General features: G+C 53.8%; 1 protein-coding gene across 3 annotated transcripts; it reads right to left on the bottom strand.

The window, feature by feature from the left end:
- Positions 1-1,504: 1,504 nt before the first annotated feature.
- On the bottom strand, positions 1,505-21,499 carry SLC22A8 (solute carrier family 22 member 8). Of its 3 annotated transcripts, none has more exons than XM_061203527.1 (11): positions 21,372-21,499; positions 20,315-20,402; positions 8,341-8,444; positions 7,642-7,796; positions 6,981-7,149; positions 4,721-4,844; positions 4,394-4,509; positions 3,222-3,436; positions 2,402-2,510; positions 2,058-2,261; positions 1,505-1,979 (listed from the first exon to the last, which is right to left on the bottom strand). In XM_061203527.1, exons 3-11 carry the CDS (start codon positions 8,406-8,408, stop codon positions 1,880-1,882), a joined length of 1,260 nt encoding a protein of 419 aa, XP_061059510.1. In that variant the 5' UTR covers positions 8,409-8,444; positions 20,315-20,402; positions 21,372-21,499; the 3' UTR covers positions 1,505-1,879. The 3 variants fall into 3 exon arrangements, with proteins under 3 accessions (XP_061059510.1, XP_061059508.1, XP_061059509.1); XM_061203525.1 differs by having other exon boundaries at positions 20,315-20,674; positions 21,372-21,450; XM_061203526.1 differs by having other exon boundaries at positions 20,315-20,536; positions 21,372-21,445.
- Positions 21,500-23,518: the final 2,019 nt, after the last annotated feature.

Raw genomic sequence — 23,518 nt, forward strand, 5'->3', positions numbered from 1 at the left:
ACTAGAACCTCCATGACCCAGATTCCAGCCTGGAGGGAACATGTGATTAACGAGATTTGGATCTGAAGTGCCCTCTGGTCCAGTCAATCATGACCAGAGGTGCAGGGTCATGTTAACTGTTCAGTTAGCAGGTTCTGGGGAATGTAGACCCTTGAGGAAGGTGTGGGTGCAGGACAAAGTGACCACTGTAGCATTTACAGGAAACCCCAAAGGAGACTGAGAAGGAACAGCCAGAGTGTGGGAGGGAGCTGTAAGCACGTGGCATCTCAGAAACCAAGGAAGGAGGCCATGACCGATAGAACGAAATCTGCTGTGAGGTCAAGTAATACAAGGGATGACAAGTGACCTATGGATTTGGCACAGGGGCTGATGAGTGTTGTTGGTGAAAATAATTTCAGAGAAGGGTGGGAGCCAGTGCGCAGTTTGGATGATGTTAGAGAGTGGAGGCAGGGGAGGCAGACAGGAGCTTTGTGAAGTTTGGCTGTGAAGTGGAGAAAGAGACAGTGTGGCCCTGGAGGGAGACGTGGCCTCCAAGGAAGGTTGGTTGGTTGGTTTGTGTTAAGATAGGAGAGCCTTGGGTTTATTTAACTGGTGATGGGAAGGAGCCAGGAGAGAGGGAAAGGGCAGAGACCCAAGGAGACGGCAGATGGCTGCTAGTGGGAGAGGCTGGATGCAGAGCCCCAGTGGGAGGACTGGACTTTCTGTTGTGATTGGGGGAAACTTGGGAAACATGGTGGCAGACGTCGACAATGTTCAGTTACGGTTGCAGTTTTCTCAGTTAAATAGGAGACAAAGCTGCCTGGTGGGCGCAGGGTTGGGACATGGATCAGAGACTTGGGGTGAGCAGGGAGAAGGGGGTTGGGATTGGAGGAGCCCTGGCTTCCGTCTGCAGCCACTCTGGGCTTATCTAGTCAAGTGCTCACACGCATGATGGGACATGTAGATACACACGTGGTATTTCCAAGGACAGGACTTGCTATAGACTGCTTTGTGACCCCCAATGTGATGGTACTAGGAGGTGGGGCCTTTGGGAGGTAATTAGAGTTAGATGAGGTCGTGAGGGTGGGGCCCTCATGATGGGATTAGTGCCCTTAAAAGAAGAGAAACCAGAAAGCTCGATTCATCTCTCTCCGGCCATGTGAGACACAGTGAGAAGGTATCTGACCATCTGCAAGCCAGGAAGGGGGCCCCCACCAGGAAGTGAGTCTGCCAGCACCTTGATCTTGGACTTCTCAGCCTCCCAAACTGTGAGGAAGAAATTGTTTAAGTGATTCTGTCTGTGGCATGTTGTTACAGCAGTCCGAGTCGACTAATACAGGCTTGGCGTATACACACGTCAGTGTGCTCACACTGGACACACGTGTTCACATTAGCCCAGCTTGCATGTACCTGTGTGCCCATACCTGTATGTACATGCCAGTGTGTATGGGCAGGTGCGCATGCTCACATGTCCATACCAGGCCCTGCCCCCTTTCCCACCCCTGTTCCTGAGCAGCATGGCTTGAGTTCTTCACTGCTGTTTATTGAAACCTCCCATTGAAGAAAGGGGTGGGAGCAAGAAGGGGAAGGGAGTGGGAACAAGGGGGGAAGTGGTCAGTGGGGAAGGGCTGGACAGAAGAATGGCAGGGCCTGGGCTGCAGGGAGGGTGAAGGCAAGGTGGGGTGTGCGAAGGCCCGTGGCCAAACTTCTGAACTGGCCAGGGCTGGGTTGGGGAGCTCCAGTGGTGGTGGAGATACCTCCACCAAGCTCTCAGAAGACTGTGTCCTAGGAGCATAGATCCACCCAGGGCCCTCCCCAAGGTGTCTGAGGAGCCCAGAGACAGGCAAGGACCTGGCTGGGATTAGTCTCTGGAGGGCAGGGAAAGGAGGGTCTGTTGCCTTCAGTTGGGGCCCAGGCCCAGTTCACGAGGCTGCAGAGGGATCCTCTGGGATGCGTTTTCCGCTTCTGGCTCCTGCTTTGGCTCCTTTGCCTGCAGGGACCTAGGGAAAAAGAGCTCAGGAAAAGCCCTGGGCTTCCCCAAGGAGGAGGACTGGTGGGGCCAGAAACAGGGGACTGACCAGTTTTCTAAGTCTTCAACGGTCTCCGGCAAGGGCCGATTGAGCGTCTCAGGCAGGAAGAGGGCTGCACTGCCTCCCAGGAGGGCGATGGTCCCAAAGATGACATTGGGGATGAAGGGCTTCAGCTCCGCGGTGATTTTCACCAGTGGGGCCGTCATGCTTCCCACGCGGGTCCACAGGTTATTTATGCCCATACCTGTTTGCCTGGGAGAGTTCAGAGCAGAGATTGGCAGCCTGTGTGTGGGTTCTCAAAGAACAGCTCTGGGACCCCTGGACAGGGGCCACAATCCCACCTGCCCCTGTATCCTTTGGCTGGGCCGCTTCCAGGCCCAGCACCTACCTACCGGATGACTGTGGGGTATAGCTCGCTCGTGTAGAGGAAGAGGCAGCTGAAGGAGCTGGACAAGCATCCCTTCCCAAACACAGCCAGTACTGTCCTCAGGGTCAACAAGTCTGCAGAGGAAAGAAAACGCAGTAGACCTTGGGGCTCAGGAGCCCCTGAGTGTTCTCACTCCTCAGAGACCTTGTCTCCCTTTTTGCTTTGGCTGCCGGACAGCTCAGATCCAAAGTTAAAGCTGAGTAATAGCCCCTCTGCTATTCCCAGTGCTTCGCAGGCTTGTGTCCTGCTGCATTTGGGTTTTTCCCTGGCTCTGATTCCCTATTCTCATATTTCGTTGTATCTGTTTTTGTCCTAAAATATCTCCAGTTCCTTTGGAAGGATATAGGTGTATCAACACCCAAACATCTATATAAAGTAAAAGTGGCTTTTCCAAGGTCATGGTGGAGTAGGTTGTGGGGTGTTCCTTGATCACTGGGCTCTGATGTTTCCCCATCCAAGCTTGTCTTCTGCAGCCATGTCACCCAGGCCACACCCAAATCCCGAGCAATTCCTCTCACTGTGTAGATGCCACCATACTTTGCCCTGAGTCAGATCTGAAAAAGGATCTTTGATATCATCTAGCCCACCTGTGTTATTTTCTAGACGAGAAACCTGAGCCCCAGAGAGTACAGGGAGCTGCTCAAGGTAACACAGTGAATTAGAGGCAGACTCAGCAGATCGGGAGTGCCTGGAACCCCACTTCCCAGCCTGTGAGGCCCACAGACACATTGGCCTCACGGGTCAGCCTCTTTCGGAGGGTTCTGGGGGTAGCCCCAGCTTCTCACCCGAAGGCACAAAGATGAGAGACAGGATGCATCCTCCTGCCAGGAGTAGAACAACGGCCTCTGTGGTGTGCCGGCCCAGATAGCTTATGGAGACCATAGTGATGAACTTGGCTGGGACGTCAACCCCACCAAAGATGAGCTGGAGAACATAGAGGTTGACGCCAAATTCCTCCACACCCATAGCCAAACTATAGTAGGCAAAACCGGTGGAAAACCTGAGGGTCAGAGAGTGATTGATTAGGACCCACAGCCAGGCGGGGGCCTCTCCCCATACTGCTCATTGGGTCACCAGGATGATGAATAGTTTCATTTCTTGTCCCAACTGCAACAGATTGATAGGGGCTGCTTCAGTGCTGTTTTGAGGCCTCTGAGATTGTGTCTGGGCTCAGTGAGAGACTGCGGGGATTGATTGGTTATGTCTGACATGGACATGGTCTAGGGTATGGTGACAAAGTGCCATATAATTGATTCCAGAGAATATCGGTCCTGGAGGGACTCTTGGAGACCAAAGGAGGCAGTAAACAATCTCTCTTTGTTGGGTAATGGTTTAACATTCAGATGGGGGAGGTGAAAGTCCCCAGGGCTGCACACACATGGGTCAGATGCCTCCCCTCCCCCTCTCAGAATTGTGGGATCCCTTTGGAAGAGTTCCTGGATATACTGAATCCTTTTCACATGGGGATGGCCAGGATGAGAAGGGCGTCAGAAACAGGTCACGGAAAGGGCTTTGAAGGAGATGTGGGATGTCGGGCAAAAGAGAAGACTTAGAAGAATCACAATTTCTGTCGTTAAATCTTGAAGCCCTGAGGGCCAGGCTTGTTCTGCGGGGTCCCAGAGGGCAGAGCTGGACCAGTGGGGGGCAGGGACAGAGAGGCACAGCTCACATGGTAGGGATGTGAGCTGGTGAAGGTGTTTGGAGCATTTGCCCTGTGGGTGAGGTGGGTGTGACCCCAGAAGGAAGCAGACCCTTATGGCTGGACCCGGGTGTGGGGCAGGGATGCCAGAGATTTCTGGGGTTGGGGCTGGACTGGGGCAGCCCTGAGGAGGGGATCCCTTGACTCCTCTTGCAGGTATTTTAGGCCTTGCCTTTAGGTGAGCCTGCCAGAAGCATTGTTCATGACCCCTGCTTGGCAGGGGTGCTAGGGTGTGGGCAGGGAGGGCTGGTGGGTTACCAGGCCAGGGAAAGACAGAAGGTCACACGGCGCAGGATGGGTGTCCGGAACAGGTCAGCTATGCTGTGCTTGGCCTTGGCCAGGGTGATCTCCTTCTGCAGGTTGAGTTTGATCTCCTTGGGGCAGAGGAAGGGGAGGGGTCCATTAGCGACCAGCTGGTGGGCAGAGGAAGAAGAGAGGGAGGTGCAGGCCTGGTGCCTTTAGATAAGCTTGCTTAGGGCATCAGATGTAGGCTTGTGAGCAGGGGAAACAGAGGCAAGAGGAGGGGACAGTCCAAGAGCAGAGCCCAGGTTCGTGCCCCAGACTACAGTCCCTCTGGGTCTCTACCTCCAGGCTGAGTTTTTCTCCTTCCTCCTTCTTGCCATTGAAGGCCGCCACCTGCCGGAATGTCTTCAGGGCCTTGGAGGACCTTCCAGACAGGATCATCCAACGTATGGACTCTGGCAGCCACCTGGGGGCCAGAATCAAGTCACAGTGACTCCCAACCCCCCACCTCCCAACACCAGAAGTTCTGCTGAGAGGCTGGAAAAAGATCAAGAGCCAGGGCCAAAGGCTAGGAGGACCAGAAACCCGAGCTGCCTTATTGCAGGTTTCATGGAATTTAAACTTGGTCAAGCTCTGCACCTGGGCTGCCTGCAGCCGGCACAAATTCCAGAGATCTCTTCTTCCCTTTCCAGAAGAGCCTTTCCCCTGCCCCTGACCCTGGGCAGCTTGTTATCCTTGGGTGTTGTTCTTAGCTAGGAGCTTCGGGCCCTAGGCCAAGGCAGGTGGGGCCTGGGGAAGGGTTGGCATGCTCGAGGCTGGACAGCTGGAGGGTCCTGCACGTCCACGTCCCCAGCCATCCTTGGGCCGAATTCCAGGTGCTGGGTGAAGGGGGGGCAGGGCTGCAGTCCCAGGGCAGCTTAGGAAGGGGGCTAAGTTTAGGGTTGTGGTCTAGGGAATGGGTCCGAGGACCCTTTGATTCTCCCTGCAAAAAGCCAACTCTGCTGGGTCGGGGGACGGTTTGCAAGTGCAACATGGGGCGTTGGGGTTGACAAGTGTGTGGCCAACCTCACTCTCCCCCACCCTTGGGCTGTGCTTTTGGGGTTGGTTCACCCCTGAGCAAACCTTGAGGGTCACAAAGTGAAGGGAAATGGAGGAGGCAGAGGTGTGGGGAGAAAGGAGGGATGCTTGGAAAAGTCTGGTCCCAGGTGGGGTCCGTTCCGGCTGTGGACCCCACAGGCACCCAGGACCTGGCTCCAGTGAGACCCTCAGGGGAGTGGACACGGGTCACCTGGCCTCAGACCTTTGGTCTTGCTGGTAGTGGCAGCTTTCTGGGCCCATTGCTACCTGCCCTTCTGGCCTTGCGGTCTTATTTCTGCCCTGACAGTCTTCTCAGCCTGTGCCTACCAAGATGATGGGTGACTTCCTCCCAAATCCCACAGCCAGGGCCTGGATTCCATCCTCCTCTCCCTGAGAATAATGACAACAGTGGCTTCCAATTAGTGAGCCTTCCTGTGGACCAGGCACATGTAACTCTGGGAGACAGGCACCGGTATCTCCATTTTGCCTAGAAAAATCTTGAGGCTCAGAGTGTGTGAAGCTTGTCCCAAGTCACACAATGAAGGGATCTGCTGACCATCTGCCCTTATTTTGCCTCCCAACTCTCGGCTCCCATCCTAGGCTGTGGACATGCCAAACTCCACTCTGGACTCTCTGACCATCTCTCTCACTGCAAGATTGCCCGTCCCCTTGGGAGCTTATTCTCATTTTCAAATGGAGGCCCCATTCCAGTCCTGCGTCTTTTTGTGTAACCTTGGAGGATTGCTTCACCTCTCTCATCCTCGGTTTCCTCATCTGTAAAATGGGAATACTAATGTCCCCTTCACACAGAGATGCCGTGAGCGTTGGTATGATGTGGGTTGATGCCCAGAACAGGGCCTTGCACATAGTAAGTGCTGGATAAAGGATCCTCCAGGACTTCATTTCTGCTCCTGAGCTTCTTCATTATTTCCTGTTCTTTGGGCCCAGCTATCAACGACCACCTACAGATTGGTTTCCTGTCTTCCACATGTCCTCACTCGGGGTCTCTGCCCCAGACCCCTTGATTGTCCCAGGTTCTCAGGTTGGAGCTTTCCTTTCCTTTATACCTCAAATCCAGAAGTCCCCACACTCTGAGGATTTCTCCTTCAAAATGCCCCTCAGACGCATCCCCTAGGCTCCTCCTGCCCGCACGGTCACTTCCCTTTGTCTCTCGTCCCCACCCACTTGGGTTTGTCCTTCTGTGTGATTATGTCACGAACGGAAGTTTGGTCAGGCCTCTCAGCACCCCGGGCACCTTCAGAGGCGTTCTCTGTCCCTCCACGTGAAACCGAGGCCTCTCTGGCTTTCTGTGCTCTTCACAGCCTGACCCTAACCCCCTCACTGCCCCCCCAAGCCGAGCACGGCATGCCCCGGTGTGTGGTTCCTCCTCCCTGGAATGCCCTTCCTGACTCTGGGATGGGGTGTCTCGGGACAGACAGAGTCAGCCAGCCTGGTCAGGCATGGGCTCCTCCTGTTTGATCCCGGTGGCTCTAAGGAGGGGGCTGAAGAAGAGAGGGTCACTTACCAGGACAACAGGAAGAAGGCAAAGAAGGGGATGGACACAGTTAACTGGAGCCAGCGCCACTGGGGGATGGCGTAGGCCAGGCCAGGCAGAATGAACTGGCCACTGGTGTAGAAGTAACCGAGTGAAATCGACTTGATGGCCCGCATCCTGGTGGACACCCACTCGACACCTGCAGGAGGAACCCAAGGACCAGATTAAGACCCTACTGGGCGGTGGGCACCTCCTGAGAAGGGGCACCAGCTCCTGCCCCTCCGTTGGCTACTTGATCTGATCCTGCTCCTAAGGTTTCATCGTCCCCATTTTAGAGATGCGGTGACTGAGGCTCAAGAAGGTAGGACTCAAACGTCGGTCTGACTGACTCCCAAGCCTGCAGTCTTGACTGCCTCTCCAGTGGCAGGTGACTTCCCTTGTTTTACCTACTTGTGTCTATGGGCTGAACGAGATCATGTACCTGGCAGATGCCAGGCCCGGGGTAGGTCCTCAGTATTGAAGCTGCTGCTATTATGCTTGTTGTTATGTTCAGAGGGGGCCTCTGGGGTCCTGAGAGGGGCAGCGCCTTGCTTGACCAAGGTCGCCCGGTGCCTGTGGCTGAGCCACACTCTTGGCTTCAGGCTGGTGCTCCCCAAACTCCTGGTCCCTGTCCCCTCCCCCTGTGGCTCACTCAAGATCGTGGTGCTCAGGGTGATGCCTGAGATGCCGCAGCCACACAGGAAGCGGAAGACTGTGTAGATGGGGAGGGTGGGGCTGAAAGCTGCGCCTGAGCCGCTGGCTGCCAGCAGCAGGTAGCTGCAGGTCAGGATGGGCTTGCGGCCAAACCTGCAGCTCGAAAAAGAAGAAGAGGGTCGTTAGCTGCTGTGAGCCAGCCGAGGAGAGTGACTCTGCAGGCCTCGGGGCAAAGGGCTGGACCCTCCACCTCCCAAAGGGCCAGGCAGGGTGTGTAACTCCCTCCCCAGACAGAGCCTTGCTGGTAATTGCTTTTTTTTGTTGACAAGTTTGCAGTTAGACGTTTGAGTTAATGAGTGATCTCCTCCACCCCCAGCTTAGCTACCTGAGCAGGGGTCAAAGGACCACTCCTCTCCAAGCCGTTCATCACCCACCTCCACGGCCATGCAGCCACTACTGTGTCTGAAAACCTTGAGGCCGTTGCCCCAGGTCTGGGGAGGCTGGAAGACTCAAGCTGTAGGGGTTTGGGGGTTACAGGGAGAAGGCTGTGGCCCCGAAAGGGGCTGGCCACACAGCAAGGACCATCTCTCCCCCCTCCCCCAGCTCTTTGCCTCTTTGGGGGTGCATGGGCGGAATGGAGAGGGTCGGGGGGGTCTCCATGGGTTGTGCCTCCCCTGGCGAGGCCCCCGCGTCTCACCTGTCAGACAGGTCTCCCAGCACGAGCCCCCCAATCAGTATGCCCGCCATGAAGATAGACTGGGCCATCTCCTTCAGCTTGTTGGAGTTGCACACCAGGTCCCACTGCGCAGGAGAGAGGGAGAGCCACCCGGCCACCCGGCCACCCGGCCACCCGGCTCAGTCCAGCCCAGCCTCTCAGCCGCGCTCAGCCTGTGCCCCCATGTGTGTACTCCCTCTCCCAGGACCCGCGCTTGGCTTCCCTGAGCCTGGCCCCTACTCCCGGTGCCGTTTCCCCCTTCAGGCTGGCCTGGGGCTCCTTGGGTCCCTGCCCTGTGGTTCTGTAATGACAACATCCCTTCAGCACATGTGGCCTGCCATATGGCTTCCGAAGTCTGCTCAGCTGTCACAGCCAGGTCTGTCTTCAAGCTCCTCCAGGCTCACCTGCGTCCTGAGGTTACCTGTGTGTCTGTTCCCCAACTTCACTTGTGCAAGGCTGGTCCCTCTGCTTGCACCCTCTCTCCTCCAGGGGACATTCCTGCTGCCACCTTCCTCCATCCCACACCTTCAGTCTCTCTCCTGACTCCTCCCCATCATCATTTGCTTGTGTTCCAGTCTCTCCATTTAAAGCCTCTTTCCCTTCCACATTTGCTTCATTTCTCTCTTCTCTTCAAATCCAGATCTCTTGAACAAGGAACCATCCTGGTTGTCACCCCATCCTCGTGTCCCACTCATTTCCCGAGTCTGCCCCCACCTCTCCACTGAAACTCTGCTCCCCAAACCCAATGGAACCTTCTGTTTCCTGACCTGACTTCCCTTCAGCAGCCCGTGACCCCGCTGACCTCTCCCTCCTCTGGTCTTCCTCCTTTCCCTCCCTCTGTGGCCTTCTTTCTCTCTATCCCTTAGAAGTTCCCCAGGCCTCTTCTTGGATCTTCCTCTTTTTATTCACTTTCCCCAGGAAATGCCACCTGCTCCTATGGCTTTAATGACTATTTTATGGTGAAGACTCCAAATCCCTCTCTTTAGCCCAACCTTTCTTCTGGCCTTGAGACCCATCGATTCAGCAGCCTACTTGAAATCTCCCCCTGGAGGGTGTCTTTTGGGCATCTCAGAGTCAACGAGACTTGCCACCCCCTCCCTGTAAGGTCTGAATCACAGTGACTGGCGGCCCTTTTTTGACTCCTTCCTCTCCCATGTTACAATCACTTCATCCTCCAGTTTCTAACTTTTTAATATTTCTTTCTTTCTTTTTTTTTCTGGCCGCTGCTAGCGGCATGTGGGATCTTACTTCCCCAACCAGGGATTGAACCCATGCCCCTGCAGTGGAAGCATGGAGTCTTAACCACTGGACCACTAGGGAAGTCCTTTAATATTTCTTGAATCTGGATTCTTCTATTTCCACTATTGCTATCTTAGTGCAGGCCTCATCCTCTTATGCTTGGATTAAGAATAACAGCCAATATTCAGTAGAAATAAAAGCAATGGGACCTAATGAAACTTACAGCAAAGGAAACCATAAACAAAATGAAAAGACAACCTATGGACTGGGAGAAAATATTTGCAAATGATGAGACCGACAAGGGCTTAATTTCCAAAATTTACAAACAGCTCATGCAACTCAAAAACAAAAAACAAACAACCCAATCGAAAAATGGGCAGAGACCTAAACAGACATTTCTCTGAAGAAGAAATACGGATGGCCAACAGGCATATGAAAAGATGCTCAATGTCACAAATTATTAGAGAAATGCAAATCAAAACTACAATGAGGTATCACCCCACATCGGTCAGAATGGCCATCATTAAAAAGTCTACAAATAACAAATGCTGGAAAGGGTGTGGAGAAATGGGAACCCTCCTACACTGTTGGTGGTAATGTGAATTCATGCAGTCACTATGGAAAACAGTATGAAGGGTCCTCAAAAAACTAAAAATAGAGTTGCCATATGATCCAACAATCCCATTCCTGGGCATATATCTGGACAAAACTATAATTAAGAAAGATCCATGCACCCCTATGTTCATAGCAGCACTGTTCACAATAGCCAAGACATGGAAACAACCTAAATGTCCATTGACGCATGAATGGATAAAGAAAATGTGGTACATATATACAGTGGAATAGTACTCAGCCATAAAAAAGAATGAAATAATGCCATTTGCAGCAACATGGATGGACCTAGAGATTATCATAGTAAGTGAAGTAAGTCAGAAAGAGAAAGACAAAATACCATATGATATCACTTATATGTGGGATCTAAAATATGACACAAATGAACTTATCTACGAAACAGAAACAGACTCACAGACATAGAGAACAGACTTGTGGTTGCCAAGCGGGAGGGGAGCAGGGGAGGGATGGATTGAGAGTTTGGGATTAGCAGATGCAAACTAGTATATATAGCATGGATAAAAAAACAAGGTCCTACTGTATAGCACAGGGAACTATATTCAATATCCTGTGATAAACCATAATGGAAAAAAATATGAAAAGAGTGTATATATGGGTAACTGAGTCACTTTGCTGTATAGCAGAAATTAACACAACATTGTAAATCTGCTATATGTCAATAAAATAAATTAAAAAACAAAGAATAACAGCCGATATTTATTGAGGGCTTACTCTGCACCAGCACTGTTCTACGTAAGCACTTTCCATGCCTTAATTTTTTCAATCATCATAGCAACCTTATGATGTAGAGCTGCTGTCATCCTCATTTTACAGTTGAGGAAATTGAGCCCAGAGAGGATTATCGCAACAATCCTCTGACAGGTCTCCCAACCTCAGTCCTTCCTATCCATTCTTTCCCTGATAACCTGAGTGGCTTTTCTGAAGCACCTCTCACATCAGCTTGCTGCCTTGCCTAAGGCACCCCCTGGCTTCCTCTTGCCCTCTGGGTAAAGACAAAGCTCTGTTAACACAGATTTATAAAGCCCTCAGGCTCTGGCCCCTGCCCACCTGTCTGGCCTAATCTCCTGCTAATCTCCAACACGCACCCTTTGTCCAGTTGTCCTGAATTACTTGTGTAATGAAGTGAAGAATCTCATTCACTGGAAATGCCTTACAAGAATGTTTTGGAAGCAAAACAGTGCGGGGAAAGAACCACACAGCCCAGGGAGCTCTTTCTGCTTTCCTCCCGGGAAGCAAGGGGGATTGGGCAAGGGGGAAGCCTCCAGGTCCTCCAGCTTACTCACAGTGGCCCAGAGTGGCCAGCAAACCCAGGGCTCTTCTGGCTGGAAAGGGAGCCTGCATGGTACGTGTGTGGGGATGGCGGAGGGAAAAGAGTAAAGGAGGAAGTGAGGTGGTGTGAAAGGAGTAGGCCAGTGGGTGTCTAGAGAGACTTCCTGTACTGTGTGGCATGCGCTGTAAAGGGACAGGCCATCCGGGAGCGAGATGGGGCCATGCAATTCTTGACAATGACGTGTGAGTGGAAGAAACGGATGCTGCTTCCACTTCATTCAAGTAAGAGGGAATCCCTGGCCTGGACTTGTGTGCTTTCTCCCTTCCCATTGGTTAGGAATGGTGATAACTAGAGCAACTCCGGAAGCCACGTGTTGAAGATGGCGGAGCTGCTGGGTGTCTCAGTCCCCGGATGACCTAGGAAGGGGGCTGGGAACACAGGAGCATGGCAAAGAGCATGGGACCAGGTGTAGAGAGAACTGGAGAGATTTTTAAAGGCATCCTGGAATTTTGGGGGGGAAGGGAAGACATTTTGAGGGATTTTTGGCATGCTTTCCATGTTAAGAAAACCTGTAGCTGAAGTCTCCATTCTTCAAGGTGTCGAGAGAGTGATTTATGTTTCCTTTGACTCTGACTCCATGCATAGGCCTGGCCACGTGGGGTCCATGGTTGTAATCGGGTTACACTAGAGATCCTACAAAAGCTTCAGGCTATTGTGTTCCTCTTTGCTTTTGTACTTGATATCTTCCCCTACTCTAGCAAGGTTGTCAGTCCTTCAAAAGACACGTCAAGATCGCTTACTCTGAGTGCCAGAAACATCTTTTCTGGCTGCCTGGCACAAGCAGCTAGTCAGTAAATGTTCGTGAAATGGATAAATGGCTGAGAAGCACATCCAGACTCCCAGTGTAATTCCTCATTTCTCCTTCCACCCTCAGCATCCTGTTCTTACCTCTAAGAGGACACAGATTACATAGCGTGCTACCTGCCTATTTGCTTGTCTATCTCTCCTGTATTCCGTAACCTCACCGAGGGCGGAGACAGCTCATTTGACTCTTTATCCCTAGCAGCTAGCAGAGTAGTTGGTGCACAGTAAATGTTAAATGTTTGTCCAATGAATAATTAATGGGGTTGCTATACATATTTTACTGATGAGACCCAGAGAGGAAGAGGTAACCAGCTGACTGGAGGGAACCGGTCACTCAACTTCTATCTAGCCCATGGCATGGCCTGGGCTGACCTCTTGTCTATCAGCTTTTGGCAGCTCCACATACAGTTCTTGCTCCAAATATCCTATCCAACGTTCTTGGCCTTCTTTTTCCTTTCTTGGAATGTTTACTCCTTAGGGAGCTGGGCTCAGGAAGGGAAGCACAGGAAGCACACTGCCATGTCTTCCTGAGTGATGATATACCAGGAAGGTGGTGGGGGAGAAAGAGAGGGCTTACTATGCTCAGGAGCAAGCTTTGCAAATGATGCCATAATAATCCTATGAAGTGGGTACTATTATTATCTCCATTTTACAGACAAAGAACCTGAGGCTCAGAGGGTAAATAACTTGCCCAAGCACAGCTTGGTTCATTTCAAGGCAGAGACTCAAACTCAGGTCTTCTGGACCCCCAACTAGTGCTCTTGACCATGGCTCCCTGATGTGTGCTTTGCTCTGAGTCCTGAGCTGCCAGAGGGAAGGCTCAGTCCACGGGAGCTGTAGCCATGCGTCACTATAAGACACAAGCGCAGGATGGGCTGGAGTCATGGTCAAGGAGGCAGCCAAGGCCAGAGCCAAGTGGGCTGATCTGATGTCAGGCCCAAAGGGTGAGGGACAGGCTCAGGAGCTGTAGTAGCAGCAAAATCATAGGCCAGGAGGCCCCTCAGAGGGCAGAGAAGAAGGCGTGACATAAAAGGTCAGGGTAAACCATGTGTGATCAAGGATGCGGACCCTGCTCTGTGTGTGTGTATGTGTGTGTGTGTGTGTGTGTGTGTGTGTGTGTGTGTGTGTGTGTAGGCTGACTCTGCCAGGGGACCCCACACATGGTCCATACTCTCTCCAGAGCAAGGACAAGGGAAACAGACTTCCCTAGATTTGGGGCCTTTTAGATCCAGTTTAGAACTTGGGGAGAATTGCTATGCCTCTGTCTACTCTTGGACCTCTGATGGAACCCAGGCTGGGGCACAATGGCCAGAGAGCCAGGTACCTGGGAAGACTCAAAAGGGCATGAGTCTCTAGCTCCGCCACTTAGTAGCTGTGAGTTCCTGGGCCAGATACTTAACCTCTCTGTGGCTCAGTCTCTTTATCTGTAGAATGGGGGTAATACTAATACCTGCTTCTCAAGATTGTAAATAAAATAAGGAATGAAGAGCACCCAGCACTATACCTGGCAAACAGTCGGCACTCTATGTGATAGCTGTTTTATTATTATTGTCACATGTCATTGTAAGGCCTGTGCTCACAGGGACATGTGATGCAGTAGAAGGGGCATGGATTCTGGAGTCAGGACCCCCATCCCTCTTCCTACAAACACTTGATTTCACCATCACGGCTGAGAGAGCCGCCTTCTGGATCTGAACCCAGTGTATTCCTCTGTAAAAAGGGGCAACATTCACAGTGGCCATAAAAGAAGATTCGCAGGGTGGTGAAAGGAGGAATGCAAAGCACCAGCCCAGGGCCCTGCACACAGTAGATGTTCACTCTGACCCTGGAGAGCCCAAGGGATGGCCCCGGGCTCCTCCTGCCCGGGATCACAGCTTCCTAGGTGAGGGCTGCCACGGGGTGGAGGGGGGTGGTCAGGCTGGCCCAGACACGTGGCTGAGCTGGGGCCCCATGGTCATTACGCAGGAGTCAGATTGGAGGCTAGGAAAGGGGAGATGATAGGAGGGGTGCCCAGGGCAGGGTCCAGGGTGAGCAAATAAGGGTGATGCAGGAGCTCAGCTGGAGACAAGAGGTGGACAGATGGTCTGGGAGGTGGGCAGCCTGGGGATTTGGGGGTGAGCATGGAGGGAGACCAGACACTCGGCAGGGGAAACTTCCAGGGTGGAGACCCACTTCTGGGAGGACCACTGAGTGGGTTCTCTGCTTCTCCAGCGGCTGACTTGGGGCCTCCAGGGACCTGTGTGGGGAGACGGGATTTCTGTGGCCCTGGAGACGGGATGGGAAGGCTCAAGGCCCAGAGAGGACTCACAGGGGCCTCAGAGGGGAGGGCCTGCTCATCCAAGGCTAGGCCCGGGCCTTCGAGGGCTGCAGCGTTGGGTTTCCGGAGCCCCCAGACTGAGCTGGGCCCCCACAGGGCTGTGCTCTGTGGTGTGGAAGCTGTGGGCTCCTCTCCAGGGAATCCAGAGTCCACAGTCCTCACTCCTCACACTTTCCAGACTTAAAAGAAAGGCCTTTGTTTCCTCTTAATGTCTTGGTAAAGCTCCTTCTGAAAAATTCCTACCTTGTCTCTGCTGAACCCAGAGAAAGGAATGTGTGGTCACCTCTGCCAGCAAAGCTTATGGGATCAGAAGGGGGAGGGAAACTCCCCGTGCTCCTGGCTGGACCCAGCACAGTCCTCCCACCCTCGCCTCCTCTGCAGGGAAGGTCCTTATTATCCCATTCTACAGATGAGGGGACTGAGGTGGGGAGGGAGATGACTCACCAGGTCCCCGGCTGTGGGGGTGGGGGTGGAGCTGGGCCCTGCGTGCTGGCCTGTGCTGGGTTGGGGGGTGGAGTGAGACAAAGCCCTGTGGCCTGGGAGAGCTGGGAAGAGCTGTGACAGCTGATTCTCTTACTGGGAGTCCCCCTACTCTTCTGGGGGGACTAACCCCCTACTTCTCAGGACATCTCTATTAATCATGACCACCATAACAGCAACAGTGGCAGCAAACATTAGTTGAACACCTTGTAGGTGCCAGGCCCTGTGCTAATGCTGGCCTTGCATTATCTCTTTTAATGGTCACACTTGTTCTCTTACCCCATTCTACAGATGAGGAAACTGAGACTTCTGGGGTTGTAACATCCCCAGTAAACGGCAGAGTCAGAATGTGAACTCTGCTGCTTGGCCCTGGCTCATGGTGGCACGCTGTCCACCTGGGAGATGGCTCCTTGCCTACTAACCAGGGTCACCTGGACTGAGCTGGTTGCCAGGCGCTGTCTTCCTCATTACCACCCTTCCCCCCAGGGCCGGCACACCCAGGTCCCTGCCTCCACGCCAGAGACACACCCCTAGGTGAGCCAGCCACTGTCTTACCTCCACCCCCTGAGGGACCGGAACCCCACCCCACCCCAAGTGATGGAGCATGGATTTGCCACGGCTTGAACCACAAACAGAAAAGTCAGAGGGGGTTTGACCTTGCTGTGCTGCTAAGAGCACCTGGCTGGGTCTGGCCACTGACATTTCCCTGACTGGGTGAAGACCCTGATCAGGGGTTCTCATGGCTGAGAGTCCTCAGGCAGCCTGGGCCTGACCAGGACCAGACCTGGAGAAGGGGGCAGACCCCGAGGCCTGGTGAAACCCTGTGTTTATTTGGGATGTAGATTCACATGGCCCCAACTGCTGGAATGGTGACTGGGTGCTCAGCTGGCACAGATGTGAGCTGATGCCTGACGGGGTACAAGACCTGCAAGCTGGGCTTCCCTGGTGGTGCAGTGGTTAAGAATCCACCTGCCAATGCAGGGGACACGGGTTCGAGCCTTGGTTCGGGAAGATCCCACATGCCACGGAGCAACTAAGTCCGTGCACCACAACTACTGAGCCTGCACTCCAGAGCCTGTGAGCCACAACTACTGAGCCCATGTGCCACAAGTACTGAAGCCCATGCACCTAGAGCCTGTGCTCCGCAACAAGAGAAGCCACCGCCATGAGAAGCCTGCACACCGCAACGAAGAGTAGCACCTGCTTGCGGCAACTAGAGAGAGCCCACGCGCAGCAACGAAGACCCAACGCAGCCAAAAAAAAAAAGACCTGCAAGCTCTGCTCTTGGCCAGGCTCCCTGGAGCTCAAGGTGCACCCTGGAGGGGAAGACACTTCCCAGCAGTCAGCCCTGTCTGAGTCCCTCCTGCCGGGCTCTGAGGGCATATGGCCTACATCCAGCATTAACTGAGCGCTTCCTAGCACCTAGGCCAGGGTGCAGTGGTCGGGGGATGCAGTCCCAAGGAACACGGGGTGGGGAAGTGGGGGAGGTGGCTCTGGAGCCCTGCTGCCTGGGTTTGACTCCCAGCTCCAGCATTTATAAGATGTGGTGCCTTGGGCCACTAACCTGTACCTTGGTTTCCTCATCTGCAAAAATGACATAATATAGGTACTAACCTCAGAGAGTTGTTGTGAGGATTAAATGAGTTCATATGAGCAAACTGATTAGGGCCGTCTGGCAAGGGGTTAGCACGTGGTAAAGGGTAGCGATGGTTATTATTTCATTGCTCCCTGTAGGATTTTTGTTTCCTCGTCTAGGTTCTGTATTCTGGAGGACATGGATGGTGGCTTTACCCCTTCTCTCTGTCTTCCAGGGACCAGATGTACAGCAAGTTGCCCACACACCTGGAAACTTATTTACAGATATTGGGGCATTTCCATTCCCCCCACCCCCCACCCTGTTCCTCGCCCCTACATCCATTTGGTTCCCGAGTACCAGAGATTCTGACTCCCCAACCTCTCTGGTATTTATTCCGACTGCCCCTGCGGTCTGTCATCTTGGTCCTGGGTCCCTGTGGCAACCTGCTAACTGGTCTCCCAGCTGCTGGACCAAAATGCTCCACAAGCTACTCTCCGCCCTGCAGTTGAGGCAGGAGATAGATGGGCCCCAGGCTGAGCAGCTGGAATTCGTCCCCTGTGGACAGATCCTCCAAAATAGCAGGAGGGAGGAGAGCTAAGCCCTGTCCAGATAAGAGATAAAAGACTGCATATGCCTCATTCTTGAAGTCAAGGAGACCTTCCCAACTATACGTGCTCAGAAAGGCTCCTTGAAGGTCAACAATGGAGGGGGCGCCACTCCATAGTAAGTGACATCAACCTACCCACAGGCCTCTTTGCTAGAATCCATCCTGGCTAAGAGATGCGCACGCACACATGGGAGGACCCTGAGATAAACAAAATATGGACTCAGAACCAGGCAAAGCAAGATGATTGGCCAAAGGAAACCCGGAAGAAATGCCCCATGTAAGTGATTCAAACTACCACAAGGGTGCAACTCTCTCTCTGAGTCCGCCCACGTGTCTATCCACACGTACCCTTTTACCTCCTAATAAATACTTTACTTGTTTCACTACTTTCTGTCTTTGTGGGAATTCATTTCTACAAAGCCGAAGGGCCAGGGCCTTGTCACTGGCCACTGGTCTAGTGGCTAGGATTCAGCGCTCTCACTGCTGCGGCCTGACTTCAACCTCTGGCTGGGAATCGAAATCCTGCTTCAAGCTGCCGTAGGCCGAGGCCACCCGAGACCACGGTCAGAGTGCAGATCCTTAGAAGGTAATCTGAGTACGTCACACTCCTGCTTAACACCATGCAATGGCTCCCTGTCACCTTCGAGACAGAGGCCAGTCCTTCGCCCCGGCATCCACGCCAGGCCCTCCTGCTGGCCCTCCTCCTCCCTATGTCCCTGGCCTCTGCACCCCGCTGCCCGCCTCTCCAGCCTTCCTCAGTCTCTTGCAGTCCTTACTGCTTTGCTCTCTTTATGCTTCTGTGACTGTGCATCTGACTCCAGGCACACTGTTCCTTTTGCCTGGGGTGCACTTGCCCGCGTCAGCCTGCTCCCTAACCCTGATCCCCTCCTTCACACTCAGCTCAGGCTTTGCTGACTCCAGTGAGCCCTCCCGGTTTCCCCCTCCAGGCAGATTCCATGCCCCTCCTCTGGGCTCCCAGAGCACCCTGAGTTTATAAAGCTCGTATCCATTCATTACACAAATATTTATTTCACAGAGCGCCTCCTCTGTGCCAGGCACTGTTCCAGCTGCTGGGGATATAGCAAAGCAGCTGAAAACCCCTGCCCTGGGAAGCCTGCATACCCCACCACACTGCTGGTGAGTTTCCTCACTAGAGGTGAGAACCTGGAGGACAGGCAGGGCTCATGAGTTCTTGGACTCTGTGTCCGCAGGATTATGCGCGTAGCTGTCAATAAATGTTGGATGCTGGATGTATTTCAGGCACTGGGCTGGGTGCTGGGGAGAAAAAGTACATAGGACAGGGATGGAGTATCCGGGGCTATGAGAGTCAGCAGATGTGATGGTTAGGAGCACGGCTCTGGGGCCAGGTGCCTGTGTTCAGATCCTGAATCTGCCTCTTACTAGTGGCGAGACCTTGAACAAGCTCCTTATCCTCTCTGCGCTTCAGTTTCCCCATCACAACAATGGGCTTATCATACTAACTATCTTATAATGTTGTCAGGAAGGTTAAAAGGGTTAATATTTATTAAGCACTTAGGACAGTGCCTTGCGCATAGTCAGTGCTTTATACAGAAATAAATATTCACTAGACAAATGAATAGCAATCATAGATTCTGAACATAGATAGTCCTGGATTCAAATCATTTCTCTGCCAGGTCCTAATCATATGTACTCCTGGGAAAGTCATTGAACCAGGCTGAGCCTCGGTTTCCTCATCTGAAGGTACTAACAATACTTCCCTCACTGAGATGCCATCTCCAGGGATTCCAGGAGCCCCCGCTCATAGTGTGCCCAGCACAGGACTGGCACCACGTAAAGACTTTGAAATGCATCTCTTCTAAGGCGGCAAAAGCAAGATCCTGCCCTCGAGGGGCTCATGGTCCCCAAAGGGAGAATGAAAACATTGGCCTCTGCTCACTGCTCACATATCACCCCCTCCAGGAAGGCTCCCTAGAATCCCGTGGTCCCCCCACTCTTTTGTACTGCCATGAATGCTTGTCCCCCTGTGCCTAGTATGGACTTTTGCTTTAAATTCCAGCTCCGAAACTGACCAGCTGTGTGGCACTGGACCTTCACTTCCCTCCTCTGAGTCTTATTTTTCTTTTTTTTTTTTTGAATGAAAAAGGAGATAAAATCACCTTCAACAGAATATCATTGTGGGAATCAAAGTGTGGGAGACAATGTCTGCCAGACACCAAGACGTGCCTGGCTATTTGTGGATCCTCAATAAATGCCAATTCCCATTTCGCTCTCTTCATCTGACCATGGTCTCCAGGTCATTCGAGAGCCTGATTTAACTCTGTAACTCCTGGAGATGGTGGGTAAGAGAATCAGTGAATAAATGAGGGTGTGAATGAATGGGAGATGAACACAGAAGTGACTGCAGGAGCGGATGAGGTGTTTTCTGGGTCTGCTCAGGCACGTTCCAACCCTCAGCTCCGTCCATCCCCTCCTCCACACACTGTCCCACCTTGAGACCTTTGCACAAGATGGAATTTTCCTCCTTTTCCCCATTGCCCAGCTAACTCTCGCTGGACTCCCTTATCTCCGCCCAGGGTCACTTTTTTAAGGAAGCTTCCCCTGGCCCCTGCCCCCAGCCCAGGGGTAGGCTGTAGTCTAAGGTCACAACCTTAAGTACTTTGAAGTTGTAATTTGACATTTCTTTGTGTGGTCCTCTCATTAATTGATGTTACCCCTGCTAGGCGGTGGACCCCGTGGGAACAGGGACAGTGCATTTTTGTATCCCCAGAGTTTGGCACTGCGCCTGGCATAGAAAGGGCTGTTTGCACTCTGAATGTGAAGAGACGGAACCTTTTGGTTGGTGTGTCTCTGCGCCCAGGTCCTTCCTCTCTGCCTGTCCAGTGCCCTGTCCCTGGGTCCTTAGGGAGACTGGGCCCCAGCCTGCTCCCCTGTCCACGAGTGTGGGGTTCCTGCTGTAATTGGAGGGAGAGGGCTGGCCTCTGGGCATACCTCAGTCACAATGGAGTCCCTGGTGCTGACGTCGTAGGTCCAGCCATCCAGGCAGGGCTCGGTGGCCCCCTGGGTGTCATTGGGCAGGCTGGCGTTGGGTGGATATACAAAACGGAGGCACGGCTCAGGCTTCTCATTCAGGCCCATGGGGAGCACCCAGGGCCCCGCGGAGGCGTTGGGTGGCGGGCGACAGTGGTGGGCGGGGGTGGCCGCTGTGAAGATCTGCAGCAGGTTGTGGTTGGCCATGCTGAGGATCGGGAGGCCGAGCAGGACCGTGTGCAGGAACTGGAAGGGCCCTTTGCTGGCCACGCGGTCCACGAGCTCGGCGAAGGTCATGGCACCGGGCAAGATGAGCCAGAGCTACGGGTGGGGCACCAGGCCGGGGAGAGGGATGTGTGCATGGGGGTGAGGGGGAGCAGGTGGATGGGTGTGGAAGCACAAGCGGGAAGGTGTGCCCAGGTGTATGTGTAAGCCTGTGTATGTATAAGTGTGTGAGGATGTGGGGCTCAGCCATGCGTACCCACAGATTTGCGTGTGGATGAGGATGTACCCAACTGCGCATACAGACGTGGGGTCACAGGTGTGGTGTGCGTTCACAGCAGTGTCTGCTGGGACGTGCACATTTAGGCTGGAGTGTAAGGGCACAGCTGTGTGAGCGCGGGTGTGTCGCTGTATGCGTGTGGGGACTTGTGGGTGTGAGTATGCGTTCAGCCAGGCTGGGCACACGCGCTGCAGGCGTGGGGCAGTGCAGGCAGGCCGCTGGGACCAAGGGGCCCCGTCTTGGACATTGTCCCCACAGGATGGATGTCAGGAGTAAGTGGGAGAGGTCCCTGGTTGCCTTGAGCAGACACACAGGACTGGCAGGGCTCAGGGGGCCTGCTGGGAAGGTCTCCCCAAGCCCAGCGCCTCCTGGTTTTGGCTGTCCCCTGGGGCTGGGTGCACCATACCAGGGCAGCAGAAAGGGGCCAAGCAGATCCCAGAGGGCATAAGGGACTTGGTCAGTTGCAGGGAGGAAGCAAGGCCCGGCCTTGGGGGCTTCCCAGGGGTCCCTCCTCACCTGGTAGCTGGGCCTGGCTCCTCCCTCCGGTGGGGTTGGTGGTCGATGTGTCTGAAACCCTTGCTCTGCCCCAGGGTCCGGCCGCTGCTGTAGTTTGGCAGCTCAGCTCCAGCAAGCCGTGTTTGTGCCTTCCCCAGGGGGGCTTATATAAGGCATAAGCTGTTTCCCAGGCTAATGTTTGACTTTCTTTTGGGGATTAATGACAAAGGCAGGGCCAGGGCTGTGGACCCACTAAGCCCAGCTTTCCTCAAAGGGCTGCCTCAGCAAAGGCTGGTGTGGTGGCGTGACTGAGCCTAGTGGGGCTGCTGGGGGGACAGAAGCCTAGGTGGTCTGGGCAGGGGGAGTCTGGGGAGGGGGTGGGGGGCTGACTTGAGTCCTGAGGGCCCAGGGTCCTCTCTGAGCTGACGGTCTGAAGACTCGGAGCTGAGAAGAGCCAATCAGAGAAGTGCTGCTGCCCGTGAGTGGACAATACTCTCCAGGGCACCGACTTCCCCTGCCTGGTGCCTCTTGGTAGGGCACAGGAAATAGTAGGGCACGTCCAGGCCGAAAATGTCCCCTATGTCTGTCCCTGAGGGCTCCGGGCTGTCACCCCCTGGGCCCCTGGGGCAGCCAGGGCTCCCCTGTCTGAGTCTCAGACCCAGGGGAACACCCACGCCCCCTTCCATCCCCATGCGCAATGGATGGGCTCCTCTTCTGATCAACTGGTTCCCTTTAAAGACAACTTGCAGTCCCTATGGTTCTGTTTTTTCCTCTGAATATTATTTTAATTATATAATCAACTGTTTCTCGCATAAAGTACAGGAAATACAAACAAGCCAAACAAAACAAAACGCCCCGTCTCACCTGACAGCCAGCCCTGTGAGTGATCTGATGTATGTGCTTCCAGCCCTTTCCTCATGAGACCGCGATCTAAGCCCCCACTTTCTTTTTTTTTTTTTTTTAATAAATTTATTCATTTTATTTATTTATTTTTGGCTGCGTTGGGTCTTTGTTGCTGTGCGCAGGCTTCCTCTAGTTGTGGCGAGCGGAGGCTACTCTTCCTTGCGTGGGCTTCTCATTGCCGTGGCTTCTCTTGTTGCGGAGCACAGGCTCTAGGCGTGCAGGCTTCAGTAGTTGTGGCACGCGGGCTCAGTAGTTGTGGCGCACGGGCTTAGTTGCTCCGTGGCATGTGGGATCTTCCGGGACCAGGGCTTGAACCCGTGTCCCCTGCATTGGCAGGCAGATTCTTAACCACTGCGCCACCAGGGAAGCCCCCTAAGCCCCCACTTTCTAGCAGCCAACGTGAGTCTCGTTTAACCCTCACAGCAGCCTTGTTATTACTATTCTAGCATTATCCTAGGAAATTGAGGTACAGAGAGGTTAAGTAACTTGCTCCTGGTTCCCCAGCCAGGAAGTGGCAGGGCAGGGGCAGTGTGGCTCTAAGTCCACTTCTGTCTCTTGGAGCCAACATTTCTGCAAAGGCCGTGGGGCACTGTGCTGCCTCTCCCTTAGCAAGGTCGCCTAGCTTGGCCTTCAGCATCACTCCTGCCTGCCTTTAGCTCTCAGGTTCTTCCTCCAGGGACCCTAGGAGCTGCCCCTCCTGCCTGCTCTGGGGGCTAAGAAGGAGCCCACCTAGGGCTCCCCTTCTCGGTTGGGGAGGGGGCTCCCCATTCTCTTCCTTGGCCCCCTTCTCCACCAAGGCAGCATCCAGCTCCCTGGGCTCAGGCTGGGCTCCTCCCCCTGAAGTCTCCTGCAGCTCTTCCTCCCCTACCGGCCTCCCCAAGGGCAGGGTCAGCTGTAACCCGGGTCCAGCCCCTCCTCTCCGCTCCCCACCTGGGCCCAGCAGTAATTGATGTTCTTAAAGTGGCCCGAGGCAGGGCAAGATCCGGAGTCATCAAAGGAAGATTAAATTATGCTCCGAGGCAGCCAAGGGGTTGTTTTAGGAAGGTTTTCGACTGTGAAGCTTGCAGAGAGCTGGGCCCCCGCCCTGAGCCCCCCTGTTCTGGGCATTCGCCCTCTGTGAGATTTTCCGGTTCCTAATTGGGCCAGGGTTATCTGATTGTTCCTGTCCTAGTGGAATGTTGTTTAAAGGAGCCTGGTGACTTCCCACTGCGGCTGCTGGAGCTGAGCCCGAGTATAGCCCAGTCAGGGGCAGTGCCCCCGACCCC

This window comes from Eubalaena glacialis, chromosome 10, assembly GCF_028564815.1.
Source record: "Eubalaena glacialis isolate mEubGla1 chromosome 10, mEubGla1.1.hap2.+ XY, whole genome shotgun sequence".
In the NCBI taxonomy this organism is placed as follows: domain Eukaryota; kingdom Metazoa; phylum Chordata; class Mammalia; order Artiodactyla; family Balaenidae; genus Eubalaena; species Eubalaena glacialis.